The sequence below is a fragment of the Saccopteryx leptura genome, chromosome 11, assembly GCF_036850995.1.
Source record: "Saccopteryx leptura isolate mSacLep1 chromosome 11, mSacLep1_pri_phased_curated, whole genome shotgun sequence".
In the NCBI taxonomy this organism is placed as follows: domain Eukaryota; kingdom Metazoa; phylum Chordata; class Mammalia; order Chiroptera; family Emballonuridae; genus Saccopteryx; species Saccopteryx leptura.
Genome location: NC_089513.1, coordinates 67,954,515 through 67,970,874, shown reverse-complemented (window position 1 = coordinate 67,970,874; position 16,360 = coordinate 67,954,515). Strand labels below are relative to the sequence as shown.

The 16,360-nt window shown below is 38.9% G+C and overlaps 1 protein-coding gene across 3 annotated transcripts in view; it reads right to left on the bottom strand.

The window, feature by feature from the left end:
• ST7L (suppression of tumorigenicity 7 like) overlaps window positions 1-16,360 on the bottom strand; it is a 149,510-nt gene that overhangs the window by 106,122 nt on the left and 27,028 nt on the right. For all 3 annotated transcript variants that reach the window (XM_066352861.1, XM_066352860.1, XM_066352862.1), the window contains exons 6-9: window positions 16,189-16,267; window positions 9,340-9,494; window positions 7,177-7,274; window positions 6,827-6,941 (exon numbers count right to left, since the gene is read on the bottom strand). In XM_066352861.1, the coding sequence (XP_066208958.1) occupies window positions 6,827-6,941; window positions 7,177-7,274; window positions 9,340-9,494; window positions 16,189-16,267 (447 nt within the window). The remainder of the gene's footprint in view (window positions 1-6,826; window positions 6,942-7,176; window positions 7,275-9,339; window positions 9,495-16,188; window positions 16,268-16,360) is intronic.

Genomic DNA, 16,360 nt, shown 5'->3' with positions numbered 1-16,360 from the left:
AACATTATGCTTGGGTTTAAAAGCTCATGCCTCACTCAAAGTGAGGAGAAAGGCTATACTTCATAAAACTTCTCCAAACTCTATTTGAGTTAAATTTGCACTGATATAATATTATAAAAATAGCCAATATATTGACTTCTTACTATTGGAAGACTACTAGTAAACAAAGAAATGGAATACCTGATTCTAAGTTCAGGCTGGCCACTTACTGGCTGGGAGATCTTACCCAAATAACCTTCTTCAACTCCAGTTTTCTTGTTTACTAACTGGAGATAATAAAAATACTTATCCTCTACCTCACAAGATTATTACAAAAATAAAATGAGATAAATTATACTTTGTAACAAAAAAGAGCCTTGTAAAAATGCTATTCTGAATTACTCTTATACATACTGCTAAGCAACTTCTGTTAGCCCTCCCTGACGCTCCAGAATAAATGAGGTACCATCCTATATGCACAGCACCACATACTTTCCCAATGACCTCAGCGAATACAGCGTGCTTCAGTATAACTAACATTCGTCTGTTCCACTAAACTGCAAATCCTATGAGAGCTAAGTTCATGTCTTTTTGTTCACCACGGTAAGCCAAGTGCCTCACTCATATCAGGCGCTCAATAAACAAATAAATAGTGACAGAAGAAAAGTTCATCCTTGCAGGCTTTTGCTTCCAAAGTTCCTGACAAAGATTTTTTTAAATTATTTATTAAATTCATTGGAATAACATTGGTTAATAAAATTATGCTTCAAGTGAACTATTCTATCATCCATCACCAGTATACTGCATCATGTATTTACTATCCAACGTAAAATCTCCTTCTGTCATCATATATTTGACACCCTTTATCCTTTTTTTAAATTTAAATCATTTTTTATTTTTCAATTATAGTTGACATATAATATTATATTAGTTTCAGGTGTATACCCCAGTGATTAGACATTGTATAACTTACTAAGTGATCATCCCGATAAATCTAGTACTCATCTGACACCATACAAAGTTATTACAATATTATGGACTGTATTCCCTGTGCTGTACTCTACATCCCACGACTATTCTGCAACAACCAATCTGTACGTACTTCTTAATCCCTTCACCATTTTTATCCACCCCTCCAACCCCCCTCCCATCTGACAACCGTCAAAATGTTCTCTGTATCTGTGTCTGTTTCTTTCTTTATTTTTCATTTATTTTTAAAATTCATTTGTTGATATACATGTATTTATTGCCATTTATTGTTCCTAGTTTTTATCTTTCTTCTTCTTCTTCTTCTTAAGACCCTTTAACATTTCGTGTAATACTGGTTTGGTGGTGATGAATTCCTTTAGCTTTTTCTCGTCTGGGAAGTTTTTTATACGTCCTGATAGTTTTTCTGGGTAGAGTGATCTTGGTTGTAGGTCCTCGTTTTTTATTACTTTGAATATTTCCTGCCACTCTCTCCCTTCTGGCCTACAAAGTTTCTGTTGAGAAATCAGCTGATAGTCTTTTGGGAGCTCCCTTGTAGGTAACTTTTCTCTTACTACACAGTACTTTTAAGATTTCCTCTTTGTCTCTAATGTTTTGTTTTGTTTTTTTTTTTTTTCATTTTTCCGAAGCTGGAAACGGGGAGGCAGTCAGACAGACTCCCACATGTGCCCGACCGGGATCCACCCGGCATGTTCACCAGGGGGTGATGCTTTATCCCTCTGGGGCGTTGCTCTGTTGCGTCCAGAGCCATTCCAGCGCCTGAGGCAGAGGCCACAGAGCCATCCCCAGCACCCGGGCCGTCTTTGCTCCAATGGAGCCTCGCTGCAGGAGGGGAAGAGAGAGACAGAAAGGAAGGAGAAGGGGAGGTGTGGAGAAGCAAATGGGCGCCTCTCCTGTGTGCCCTGGCCAGGAATCGAACCCGGGACTCCTGCACGCCAGGCCGACGCTCTACTGCTGAGCCAACCGGCCAGGGCCTGTCTCTAATCTTTGGCATTGTAATTACCATGTGTCTTGGTGTGGGCCTCTTTAGATTCATCTAGTCCGGGACTCTGTGCTTCCTGGACTTGGCTATTTCCTTCTCCAGATTAGGGAAGTTCTCCATCGTTATTTTTTCACATAGGTTTTTTAATTTTAATTTTTATTGATTTTAGAGAGAAAGGAAGGGAGGGGGAGGAAAAGAGAGGGAGGGGGAGGAAGAGAGAGGAAGGGAGGGAGGGAGGGACAGAGGGAGAGAGGGAGAGAAGGAGAGAAAGAGGGAAAAGGAGAGAGATAAAGAAAGAGAAGGGGGGACATCAATATGTTCTTGTATGGCCCTGACCGGGGATCAAACTGGCAACCTGTGCACTTTGGGATGACACTCCTACCAACTGAGATATCTGGCCAGGGCTTCCACACAGGGTTCCAATTCATTGCTCTCTCTCTTCTCCTTCTGGAACTCCCATGATGTGAATATTGGTATGTTTGAAGTTGTCCCAGAGGCTCCTTACACTGTCTTCATTTTATTTTATTTTTCTGTTAATATTGGGTGTTTATGCTTCCTTATATTCCAAATCACTACTTTGATTCCCAGTTTCATCAACTCTACTGTTGATTCCCTGTAAATTATTCTTCACTTCTGTTAGTTTATCCTTCATTTCTCAGTGGTTCTTTTTTATGGTTTCCATGTTCTTTTTTATGCCGGTGAAGTTCTAAGTTCATCTACTCTTCCCCTAAGTTCAGTGAGCATCTTTATAACCAATGTTTTGAACTCTGTGTCTAATACATTGCTTGTCTCCATTCTGTTTAGTTCTTGTTCTGGAATTTTGGTCTCTTCCTTCATTAGGGATGTGTTTGTCTCATTTTGGTTCCTCCCTGTGTTTGTTTCTATGTATTAGGTAAAGCTGCTATGTCTCCCAGGCCTGGCTGTGTGGCCTAATAGAGTTGGTGTCTCGTAGGGTCCAGTGGCCCAGCCTCCCCCACACCCAAGCTGAGCACTCCCACTGTGCCACCCCCGACGTACGCTGTGTACAGCGTCCTGTTGTAGTTGAGCATTAACTGCTGTTGGCACATCAAGGGGAGAGACTTACCCCCAGGCCAATCCACTGAAAAGATTAGCTTAGGGTTCCAGTGTTGGGAAGAGAAGCCCCCTAGCGTCTGGCTGTAAAGACCAGCAGGAGTTGAGGCTGAGAGAGATGGAGGACTGCTCGAGTCCCAGCCAGTTCTTCTTAAAGGGCCTGCACATGGACTTACCCTGACTGACATTCCGAGCTGGGACATACAGGGAGGAACTAAAGTGTCTGATGGCAAGAGTGAGAGAGCTGGGAGGACAGTTTTCTCTTAAGATCAAAGTGCTGACAGGGGCCATTGCTCCTTTGATGAGCACCCCCTCCACAGAGATGGCAGGTGGGCACCATATCTGAGTCTCCATCAATCTGGCTAACACTGTTGGCCCTGCCCTAGTGATTCCCTGAGACCTCACCCCACCCAACTTTTGGGCCCAACCAAGTTATTTCCAATGCCTTTTCCATACAAATGGCCTGTCTTGGTTTATGCTTCAGATTTTCCTAAAATCTCTCAAATGGCAGCATTTGGCCTCAGTGTGCCCTGTACCGTTTGCTAAGTAGCCAGAGACGTGGTACTAGCAACAGCCAGCTGTGTTTCACAGATTCGGCCTCTTTGGGGCAGCTCCAAGCCCAGTAAAAGGAGCAGATCACTTTGTAGCTCAAGCCAAGTGGCCCGAGGCAGAACACAGGAGGTGGCAGACCTTGGCTGGCACCTCCCTGAAGGCCCCAGAGCCACTGCACCTGTGGATAGTTTCAGATCATGTTGAAACACCACCTAGCTACCTCCAAAGTAACACACTCAAGGGGTGGACTCAACTGGCACCAGAGCCCTGCTGAAGTAAGTCTTGCTCTGCGGGGGTCCAAATGAGATATCCCTCCTAATTTTTACCCACCACATGTGGGTATGGAACCAGTCTGTTCCCCTCCTCTGCACCTCATACCAGTCTTTTTTTTTTTTTTTTTACAGGGACAGAGAGAGAGTCAGAGAAAGGGATAGATAGGGACAGACAGACAGGAACAAAGAGAGATGAGAAGCATCAATCATCAGTTTTTCATTGTGACACCTTAGTTGTTCATTGATTGCTTTCTCATATGTGCCTTGACCACGGGCCTTCAGCAGACCGAGTAACCCCTTGCTGGAGCCAGAGACCTTGGGTCCAAGCTGGTGAGCTTTTTGCTCAAGCCAGATGAGCCCACACTCAAGCTGGTGACCTCGGGGTCTCGAACCTGGGTCCTCCGCATCCCAATCCAACGCTCTATCCACTGCGCCACCGCTTGGTCAGGCTTATACCAGTCTTGATGTGAATTTTTCTTTAAATTCCTAGTTGGACTTCTATTCAACTAGATTTCAGGCGGTTCTGAATGATGGTTGTTCTGTGGTTCAGTAGTGATTGTGATATGGTTGTGGAAGACTGTGAGCGCTGTATTTACTTATACTGCCATCTTGAACAGAAGTCTCACTACACACTGACTGCCTTTATCCTTTACTACCTCTCCCACAGTGTTGTCTGTTTCTATGATTTCTTTTGTCTTGTCTGTTAATTTGCTGCTTTCAATTTTATATTCCACATGAGTAAAATCATATGGTTCTTGATTTTTCCCATCTAACTTATTTTGCTTAATATGATACTCTCAAGATCTTTAGAAGATTCTTTTTAAAAATTTTGTATTAGGCCCTGGCCGGTTGGCTCAGCGGTAGAGTGTCGGCCTGGCGTGCAGGGGACCCGGGTTCGATTCCCGGCCAGGGCACATAGGAGAAGCGCCCATTTGCTTCTCCACCCCCTCCCCCTTTCTCTCTGTCTCTCTCTTCCCCTCCCGCAGCCAAGGCTCCATTGGAGCAAAGATGGCCCGGGCGCTGGGGATGGCTCCTTGGCCTCTGCCCCAGGTGCTAGAGTGGCTCTGGTCGCGGCAGAGTGACGCCCCAGAGGGGCAGAGCATCGCCCCCTGGTGGGCAGAGCGTCGCCCCTGGTGGGCGTGCTGGGTGGATCCCGGTCGGGCGCATGCGGGAGTCTGTCTGACTGTCTCTCCCATTTCTAGCTGCAGAAAAATACAAAAAAATAAAAATAAAAAATAAATAAAAATTTTGTATTAGTTTCAGGTGTACAGCATAGTGGTTAGACAATCATAAACGTTACAAAATTCCCCCCCCATATTTCCAGTACCCATTTAGTACCATACATAGTTGCTACAACTTCATTGACTATATTTCTTATGCTGTTCTTCAGTGTTTTTCAACCTTTTTACACTTGGGGACTGGTGAGAACAGGAGAATTATTTTGGGGACCACTAAGGTAGAAATCACACTTAGCATAAGTGAAATTAACTAAGATCATTGGGTCTATAATATTCATACAAATCAGGGTGGTTACATTTAAGCACACTGGCACGAAATTTCTGGCAGCCCAGTCTGTGGACTGGCAGTTGAAAAATACTGCTGTACTTTCCATTGCAATGACTGTTCTGTGAAGTAGCACCAATCTGTACTTCTTAATCTCTTCTTTTAACCAGTTCCCCAGCCCCCTCCCCTCTGGCAACCATCCGTCTGTTTTCTATATCTATGAGTCTGTTTCTATTTTGTTTGTTCATTTACTTTGTTCTTTACATTCCACATATAAGTGAAACCATATTATATTTGTCTTTTCTGACTGACTTATTTCTCAACATAATAGTATCTAGATCCATCCATATTGTCACAAATGGTAAGATTTCATTCTTTTCTATAGTCAAGTAACAGTCCATTGTATATATGTACCACAGTTTTTTCATACACTCATCTATTGATGGGCCCTTGGTTTGTTTCTATATTTTGGCTATTGTTAAGACAGTTGTTTTTAATGTTTTGAGGAATGTCCACACTGTTTTCCACAGTGGCTGCACCAGTCTGCATTCCTACCAACAGTGCACAAGAGTTCCCTTTCTCCACACCCTCACCAACACTTGTTGTCTGTTGGTTTATTAATCATAGTCATTCTGACAAGAGTAGTGGTATTTCATTGTGGTTTAAGTTTGCATTCTTTAGACGATTCTTTTATTTTCCTTAGATTCTTTTTTTTTCTTTTTTTTTTTTTTGTATTTTTCTGAAGTTGGAAACGGGGAGGCAGTCAGACAGACTCCCACATGCACCCGACTGGGATCCACCCAGCATGCCCACCAGGGGACGATGCTCTGCCCATCTGGGGTGTTGCTCTGTTGCAACCAGGGCCATTCTAGTGCCTGAGGCAGAGGCCATAGAGCCATCCTCAGCGCCCAGGCCAACTTTGCTCCAATGGAGCCTGGGCTGCAGGAGGGGAAGAGAGAGACAGAGAGGAAGGAGAAGGGGAGGGGTGGAGAAGCAGATGGGTGCTTCTCCTGTGTGCCCTGGCTGGGAATCGAACCCGGGACTCCTGCACGCCAGGCTGACCTCTACCACTGAGCCAACCGGCCAGGGCCCTTAGAAGATTCTTAATAGCAACTTGTACTCATAGATTCTAAATATTAACTGCTCAGAATGGTAAGGGGGGAGGAAATAGAAGGGGGTAGAGGGTATCAAATGATGTTGGGCAGAGACTTCACTTGGAGTGGTAAACACACAATATACAGATGATGTATTACAGAATTATATACCTTCAACCAATATAACTTTATTAACCAATGTCACCCCAATAAGTTCAATAAAAAATAAAGAAAATAAATAAGTAAATAAATTTTAGGATTATGTATAAAAAAGAAATAATGGTAAGAGAAAATCACAAAAATACTAGAATAGGATCACATTTACAGTTACATAATTAAAAAAAAACCACTGTAACATGCTATCAGCTAAGACAGATATCACTCACCATCATATTTTGCTAGGACTGCCTGAACATCTGCATAGGCCTGTAATTCTAAAAGTGATTCTAGGAGATTTTCATGGATGTTCAACATGGTAAGAGGAGGAAATTCTTTCATCAACTGTATATTAAAAGGAAGAAAACAAAATTATGGCAAAGGAACTCAATGGAACCAAATCAGATTCATTAACAAAACAGTGGAGACTCAACCCTTAAGAAATAAATGTATACTAAATAAATATATTTTCATCAAAACTACCAATTAGAAAACACTGATTCCACATTAAAATAATTAGCAACAAACTACATTTTCAGTTTTTGAACAATATAAAGGTCCAGTCATCAAATTCACTTACATCTCTCATTATTTTTACTGCTTCTCTTATTCTTCCTAATTTTCTTGCACACATTGCCAATCTTCTTTTAATATATACCAGGACATTGGTATCTCTTCCTATAAAAAAAAAAAGACATTGCTATCACTTTTGTATTATACTTTGCTATTACATTAATATATCCATTAATTTTATTTGCTTACTCTGGAAGGTTTACTTAAAATTAAATGTGTCAGCCTGGCCTGTGGTAGTGCAATGGATAGAGTGTCAACCTGGAACATGGAGGTCACCCGTTTGAAACCCTGTGCTTGCCTGGTCAAGGCATGTATGACAATCAATTGACAACTAAAGTGAAGCAACTATGCATTGATACTTCTTGCTCCCCGCCCCTTTGTCTATTCTCTCTGTAAAATCAATAAAATCTTTTAAAAAAATTAAATGTATCAGAATATGAATGATCATAGTATTTGGGTGATGAACATTGAATGAGGGTTCATTATACTGCTCTATTTGTGCATACATTTGAAGCTTTTTTACATTAAAAGCTATATATATATGGATATATATAGTTTTTGTACCACTAACAATAAATAATCTGAGGACAGTATATATAAAGTAAATGGTATATACTTGACAAATGCATTTTAATATTAACATGAAAGAAACACATACGTTAATAGGAAGAAATAACATTAACCTATTATTTTAAGTTTCTGCCTAAACAATCTATTATTTTAACATTCTCTATTGTTTTAACTAACAGAATATTTTCTTTTTTTTTCTTCTTTCCCAAGTGAGAGGAAGGGAATAGAGAGACAGATTCTCACATGCAACCCAACCAGGATCTACCTGACAACCTCCATCTGGGGCTGATGCTCTGCCCAACTGGGGCCATGCTCCCAACAGAGCCATTTTCAGCACCTGAGGCAGAGGCTCCGTGGAGCCATCTGCAGTGCCTGGGGCCAATGTGCTCGAATCAATCGAGCCATGGCTGCATGAAGAGAAGAGAGAGAGAGTAAGAGAGAGAGAAGAAGAAGGGGGAGGGGTGGAGAAGCAGATAATCACTTCTCCTGTATGCCTTGACCAGGAATTGAACCTGGGACATCCACATGCCAGGCCAATGCTCTACCATTGAGCCAACTGGCCAGGGCCAACAGAAGATTTTCAAAACAGAATTTCCATGTCTAACGCAAACTTTTGCTCAAAAGATAGTAACTAATAAACTATAAAATTACTTCTAGAAAAAGTTAACAAATATTTCTGTAACTATCTCATAACAAGAACAAATGGTATAACTTTTTTACAAATGCAGTTTCATTAGTACCAGACTGCCAAATTATATATTCCCACAGTTGTGTGTTATAATAACATGTATTAATGAAACATACTTTATACATCAATATTTAGTTTAGAGAAAACATTATCCAATTTTTAATTTTACAAATAAAAGATTTAGAACTTAACTGCTAGCAGATAATGCATTATATAAACATATTTCAATTTATTGCCCACTATCTGCCAAAATCATAAAACCAAAATTCTCTGACCATAAAAAATTGCAAGAAGCAGCAGTGATACACATTCTAACATCTTTGGTAAAAATGTCTATTGTAACTGAGAGAGTATGCTTATGAGTGGAAAGAAACGACCTCGATAGCTGCTATGGCCCATATGATCTCAAACACACCAGAGAAAAATCAACCAAAGAAAAATCCATGCCAAGTATAAGGCTGGTTTTTGTGTAAAAGGGGCCACTCTCAAGCACTATATGGAGATAGATACAGTCTGAAGAGTCTATAGGTAATGATGTCCCTCTACTATTGCTTGAGGTTAGAGTAAAAATAAATGTACCTTAATACCCGCTCAGCATTATTAGAAGGCTCTTGTGGCTCTTTGTGAGTTGTGTTTCTCCAATAACCAGCCCAATTCTCACACAAAAGAAATTGCTATTAACTTAGAGCAGCACATCTCTCAATAGCCAGAGCAGATCTGTTCCCTTCCACGAGCATTCTCTACCCAATACATATTTCTGTCTTGCTGGCTTGTAGATATTATGAATAGATCAATTACCTCTTAGGAAAAGTAGCTAGCTTCCAAGTATTGAGTGTATTATTGTTTCATGTTTTAAAAAGGCCCAATCGCAGGAACTAAAAGACAGGTAAAAATTAGTTCAAATTTGCTTACTCAGTTGGGCTTCATGCTGAGGACTTTGGTGCTGGCACAGCTGTGACCGCCTATAAATTGTTTCTCCTGCCTTGAGTGCCTGTTTAAATAACCTTTCAGCATCTACAATAGTTGTTGCTTCTTCCTCAGCCAGTAGAACATACGCGGTGGCACAGCTACGAAGGAAGCAAGCAACACAATTTTAAGTAAAACAGTAAAGCAACTATTTTCTCTTGGGTATGCCCCACGGCTCTGTCACATTTCCCTACCTTTCTCTACACTTTCCATCTCTTAAAGAATAAAAACAACTTCATTCAGTATTTTATTAGGAGCATACTGGTATATTTTTTATGCCTGTTTCCACAATTTATCTCCTTTCCTATATTTTCTTTCCTCTCTTTACTTTCTACCTTTTTATTTCCATATCTATTCTCTGATCCTTTGTCCCATGTTTTCCTTTTGTGGAAAAGGGGAGAAAAGAAGATATATAAAGAATTATCTGAAAAGTAATTCAAGGGACTATGCACTGTAGTGGTCATGCCTGCTCTTAGTCTCTGTATGCTTTGTGATATCCATCTAATGGATAATAGAGGTATAGCAGAGAGGGACAATTGAGAAGAAAGTCCCATGGCCAATTAGGTACCTTTACCATTTGACTCAGAAACATACTCCAGGACTAGACCTTTTCCCCTACACTGAGTATCCCCTTTTTGTGCTGCCCAGTCCCCTCTTAGACTTACCCACAAAAGCACTACAACAAACCTTCTCTTGGTCTGCAGTCTAGCCTTGCCTCCTACACTCCTACTCTCTTGTCACACACACCCATACAGACTCCAAGTGTCCTTTTCTTCACCCCACTGAAACACAGGTTTCTCTTTATATCCTTTAAGTCAGAAGCTGACTAATAAAATAAACTAACTTGTTTGGGGGCAAAGAAAGAGAAACAGAAAGTTTCCTTTCTATTCCCAGAAATAACTAGTACATCTCTCTTCTGGAGACAATGTTCTAGTTGATTATCGAAGAGGTCAGGCAAAATACAACTTATCTTTATGTATTGATCTTGCCGCCTGAAACTCTGTTGAACTCATTTTTTTTTAGCTCTAATAGTTGTGTGTGTATGTGTGTGTGTGTGTGTGTGTGTGTGTGTGTATGTAGCCTTTTAAGATCTTCTGCATGTAAAATAATGTCATCTGTCAATATAATATACTTTTTTTCCAACTTGGAAGCCATTTCCCTTTCTTCTTGCCTAATGGCAGTGACTCCCACCTACAGTGCAGTGTTAAAAAGGAGTGTCAGGAGCCTGACTGGCAGAGGTTCAGGGAATAGAGTGTCAACCTGGGACACTGAGGTCCTAGGTTCAAAACCCTGAGGTCACTGGCTTAAGCATGGGTTCATGAGCTTGAGTGTAGGCTCGCCAGCTTGAGTGTGGGATCATCAACATGATTCCAAGGTCACTGGCTTGGCTGGAGCCCCTGGTCAAGGCACATACGAGAAGCAATCAAAGAACAGTTAAAGAGATGCAACTATGAGTTGATGCTTCTCATCTCTCTCCTTTTCTGTTTCTCAAAAGAAAAAAAAGTGACAAGAGCAGACATTCTTGCCTTATTCTTGATCGAGGGAAAGCTTTCAGTCTTTTATCATTAAAAATGTACTTAGCTGTGGTTTTTCACAGATGTCCTTTATCAGTTTGAAGATATTTCCTTTCATTCCTTGTTTTCTTTTAGTGTTTTATCATAAAACGGTGTTGGATTTTTTCAAAGACTTTTCTGCATCAATAAAGATGATCACGTGGTTTTTGTCCTTTGTTCAATTCATGTGCTGGCATACACTGACTAATTTTTCATATGTTAAACCACCCTTGCTTTTCTGAGATAAATCCCACTTGGCTATGGTTTCTAATCTTTTTAATATGCTGCTGGATTTGGTGTGCTAGCATTCTGTTGAGGACTTTTTGCATCTATATTCATAACAAATATTAGTCTGCAGTTTTTGTTTCTTGTGATATCTTTGTCTGGTTTTGGTATGAGGGTAATAAAGACCTCATAGAATGAGTTAGAGATTTTACCTGTATGTGGAATCTAAAAAACAAAATAAGAAAGCAGAACAGAAACAGACTCATAGATACAGAGAACATTTTTAACAGCTGCCAGATGGGAGGGTCAGGGGATGCGTGGAAACAGTGAAGGGACTAAGTACAAGTTGGTAGTTACAGAACAGACATGAGAATGTAAAGTACAACATACAGAACATAGTCAATAATATTGTAATAATTATACATGGTGTCAGATAAGTACTAGATTTATCAGGTAATAATTTTGTAAATTATATAAATGTCTAATCACAGGGTAGTACAGTCCCAGGCTTTCTTTGTTTGAAAGTTTTAAAATTACTCATTCAATCTCTTTGCTTGTCATAGGTCTGTTTGTATTTTCTATTCTTTCTTGAGTCAGTATTGGTAGTTTGTGCCTTTCCAGGAATTTGTTCATTTCATCCAAGTTATTTAATTTATTGTCATAAAATTGTTCACAGCATTCTCTTATAATCTTTTAAATTTCTGCAAAGTCAGTAGTAATATTCCCAATTTCATTCTTGATTTTTGTATTCTGGCTTTTCTCCTTTTTAATTGGTCAGTTTAGCTAAAAATTTGTCAATTTTGTTGATCTTTAAAATAAAACACCTTTGGTTTCATTGATTCTCTATTGTTTTTCTATTCTATATTTTGTTTATCTTACTCTAATCTTTATTACTTCCTTCCTTTTGCTTGCAGTTTAGTTGGTTCTTCATTTTTTATATTCTTAAGGTATAAAGTTAAATTATTGATTTGAGATCTTTATTTTATTTTATTTTTTTACAGGGACAGAGAGAGAGTCAGAGAAAGGGATAGATAGGGACAGACAGACAGGAACGGAGAGAGATCAGAAGCATCAATAATCAATTTTTCGTTGCAATACCTTAGTCGTTCATTGATTGCTTTCTCATATGTGCCTTGACCACGGGCCTTCAGCAGACCGAGTAACCCCTTGCTTGAGCCAGTGACCTTGGGTCCAAGCTGGTGAGCTTTTTGCTCAAGCCAGATGAACCCGAGGCTGGCAACCTTGGGGTCTCGAACCTGAGTCCTTCCTCATCCCAGTCTGACGCTCTATCCACTGCGCCACTGCCTGGTTAGGCTTGAGATCTTTATTATTAATGTAGGTGTTTACAACTATTAATTGTCTCCTGAGCGCTGCTTTTGCTATATCTCATAAATTTTGCTATGTTTACATTTAAGTAATAAATAATAAGAAAGGACTTGTTTCTAACATTTTCCTATTTGCTTTCTACATGTCCTTTCTTTATTGCCCTCATTTCCTGTATTACTACATTAATTTTTGATGTTAGATATTTTATAGCATACCATTTTGATTCCCTTCTAATTTCTTTTACCATATATTTTAGTTATTTCTTAATTGTTAATAGTTAAAAACTTAATTTGAATTAAAACCAACTTAGTTTTAACAGTATATAAAACTTTGTTCCTGTATATAGCTCTTCCCCCGCCCCTTATGTTGTTACAGTCATAAATTACATCTTCATAAACTGTATGGCCATCAACATAGACTTATAATTATGGTTTTACATAGTTGTTTTTTAAATCATAATGAAAAGAAAACCCCACAAACTCAAAATACATCAATATTGACTTATATATTTGCGTATGTAATTACCTTTACTGGTGCTCCTTATTGTTTGTATGGAGTCAAGACCTTCCTGTATTCTTTTATTTCAGTCTGAAGGACTCCATTTAGCATTTCATGTAGGATAGGTCTACTAGCAATGAATTCTCTCTGTTTCTGTTTATCTGGGAATGTCTTAATTTCTTCTTCATGTTTGAACGACAGGTTTGCTGGGTTATAGAATCTTTTGACTTTTTTTTTTTCTTTCAGAACTTTTACTGTCATCCAACTGCCTTCTAGCTTCTATGGTTTCTGATGAGAAATAAGCCATTCATCTTGCTAAGGATTCCTACATGGGAAGAGTTGCTTCTCTCTTGCTGCTTTCAGAAATCTCTCCTTGAATTCTGTTACTGAAAGTTTGATAATATCTTATTGTAGGTGTCTTTGAGTATATCATACCTGAAGTTTATTAAGCTTCTAAGATGTGTAGATCTATATCTTTCATCCCTTGAGGGATATTTTCAGCCATTATTTCTTCAAATTTTCTTTCTGCCCCCTTTTCTCTTTCCTCTCTTTCTGGGGCTCTATTATACATGGGTTGGTATGCTTAATAGTACCCCACAGGTTTCTTAAGCTCTGTTAATTTTTCTTCATTCCTTTATTTTTGTTGTTCCTCAGACCAGGTAATCTTGACAGACTTAAGTCCAGTTTGCTGATTCCTTCTTCTGCCTGCTCAAATCTGTTGTTGAACCCATATAGGAAATTTTTTATTTTGGTTATACTTTTCAACTCTAGAATTTCTATTTAGTTTTGTTTAATTATTTCTACCTTTTTGTTGATATACTGTAATGGTGGGACATCATTCTCTTGGTTTCCTTTAGTTCTTTATACATGGTTTCCTTTACCTCTTTGGGCATATTTAAAAGTTTATTTAAAGACTTTGTCTAGAAAGTTCAAAGTCTGGACTTCCTCAAGGACAGTTTCTATTCATTTTTTTTCTCTTTTCTGTACACGGGGCATATTTTCTTTCTTTGTATGTCTTGTAATTTTTTTCTTGAAAACTGAGAATTTTGAATATTATAATCAAGAAACTCTAGAAATCAGATTTCTTCTCCTTCCCAAGGTTTGTTGTTGCTGCTTATTGTAGTTATTTGTTTAATGATTTCTCTGAACTAATTTTCTAAAGTTTGTATTCTCTGTCATGTGTGACCAGTGAAGTCTCTGCTCCTTTAGCTTAGTGGTAAGCCAGTGATTTGATAGAGATTGTCTTAAACACTTGGAACCAAAAACAGAACAGAAAACAAGTCTTTGAAGAAATGGTGTGTGTGTGTGTGTGTTTTGGGACACATCTTCAATATTCAGCCAGGCAGTTTACAACTCTGCTTTAGCCTTCACTTTCTGTTTGTATAAAACCTGAAACTTGCACACGAGAGCTTTGGATCTTCTTTAGCACGTACCTTGGGCATGTGAGCAGACTTTAAAATTTTCAGAAATATCTAGGAGCTTTTCTAAATCTTTATTTCCCAAATCTTTCTCATTCAACAGCCTTTCCTCCCAAACTTTCTGACTCGTCTATTGTTTGCCCCAACTTTATCCCTTGCCACAGGCAAGGATACTAATGGACCTACCTTTGAATGTTTTAACAAATGTCCCCCAGTGTAGTTATATCAGTGCTAGGAGAGTTCCAAATTAACCTAAATAAAGGCAAGTCCCTTAACCTGGTCCTTCAGGGAGACAACAGACAGGTCCAAATAAGCAACACAATTTTTTGAGAATAAGGTCCATTCTACTTCTTCTGGTAGTAGAAACCCATATCCAGGATTTAGACTGTTGTCTTCAAGGCTGTCACTGAGCTAGCATGTAGAGAATGGGACTAATATAAGTTAAAATATCACAAAGCTCACTTACAGAAATTCAGCTGTGTTTTAAAATTGATTAAGCATTTTCCAGGTTGCTATAAAATTTTAATTAATTTGTCAGAGTTTCAATAAAGTTCATTTACTGCTTTTGGAATTCTCTACACTACCATTTTTGTTCTGTCTTGAGATATTTTTTTAAATATTTTTTAAAATTTACTGATTTTACAGAGAGCATGATGGGGGGAGTTGGGGGACGAGAAGTAGTTGCTTCACTCTAGCTCAGGAGTCAGGAACCTATGGCTCGCGAGCCAAATGTGGCTCTTTTGATGGCTACATCTGGCTCGCAGACAAATCTTTAGTAAAAAAAATAATAACATTAAAAATATAAAACATTCTCGTGTATTACAATCCATTCATTTCCTACCACTCATGTTCATGGTTGCGGGTGGCTGGAGCCAATCACAGCTGTCCTCCGGGACAACACCAAATTTTTATTGGATAATGTGTAACATACACAGGTCATTGTATGGCTCTCATGGGATTACATTTTAAAATATGTAGCGTTCATGGCTCTCTCAGCCAAAAAGGTTCCCGACCCCTGCTCTAGCTTGTCACTGGTTGCTTGTCATACATGCCTTGACAGGGCAAGCCCAGGGATTCAAATAGGCAACCTCAGCATTCAAAGTCAACACTCTAGGCCTGGTGGGAAGGTCTTCTTAGTAAAGGTAATACAGGTGACAATGCTAAATTCACATTATTTAGGAAGCATATCTTGACTGGGGCCATATTTTTACTCTTGACATTTATTTAGTATTATATTAATACTTATTGATCTGTCCTACTTAAATATTAAGTTGACTTATGATTTTACATTTTGTATTCTCAATCAAAATATAAAGTTAATACAAAGAGCTATAAAAAATTAATGCTGTTAACATGAAAAAATTAAGTTAGAGTTACATTTCACTTATTTTGAATCCCCATCTCATGCCTCCAATCCCCTATGTAACTAAAGTTCTCAGGGCTGAATGAATGCTTTAAAGGAAAACAAATTTAAAACAGGTGGCATAGTATTTTAGTACTCTTTAACTATCAAGTATTACCACCAATTAGGTCAGCACTCTCTGTTTTCAAAAGTATTTCTAGCATAATTTCTATTCAAATGCATTGATAAATTCACAATTTCAGAAGCTGAATACCTATGTTGGTGAGTACTGCAAATTCTGTCTCTAGTATGCAAAAAGAGAAAGGGGACTGCTAATGACTCCAAGTCTCTTAGGAATAGACAAAAGGAAACATTAAATCATTTGCCTGAGTTTCCTTCAAAACAAGCTTATTTCCATATATTTCAAACTTACTCATTGTTTAATTCTAAAGCTTGGTAGGCTGCTTTGATTCGAGCGGGAGGATTTCTTTCCCTCCATGCCTTCTGCATAACTGTAGGAAAAATATTTCAAAAAGTAGATGAGATGATAATCATAAGTAATCTTATGCAAAACATATGAAGAATGAGCTAGAAGAGTAAACAAA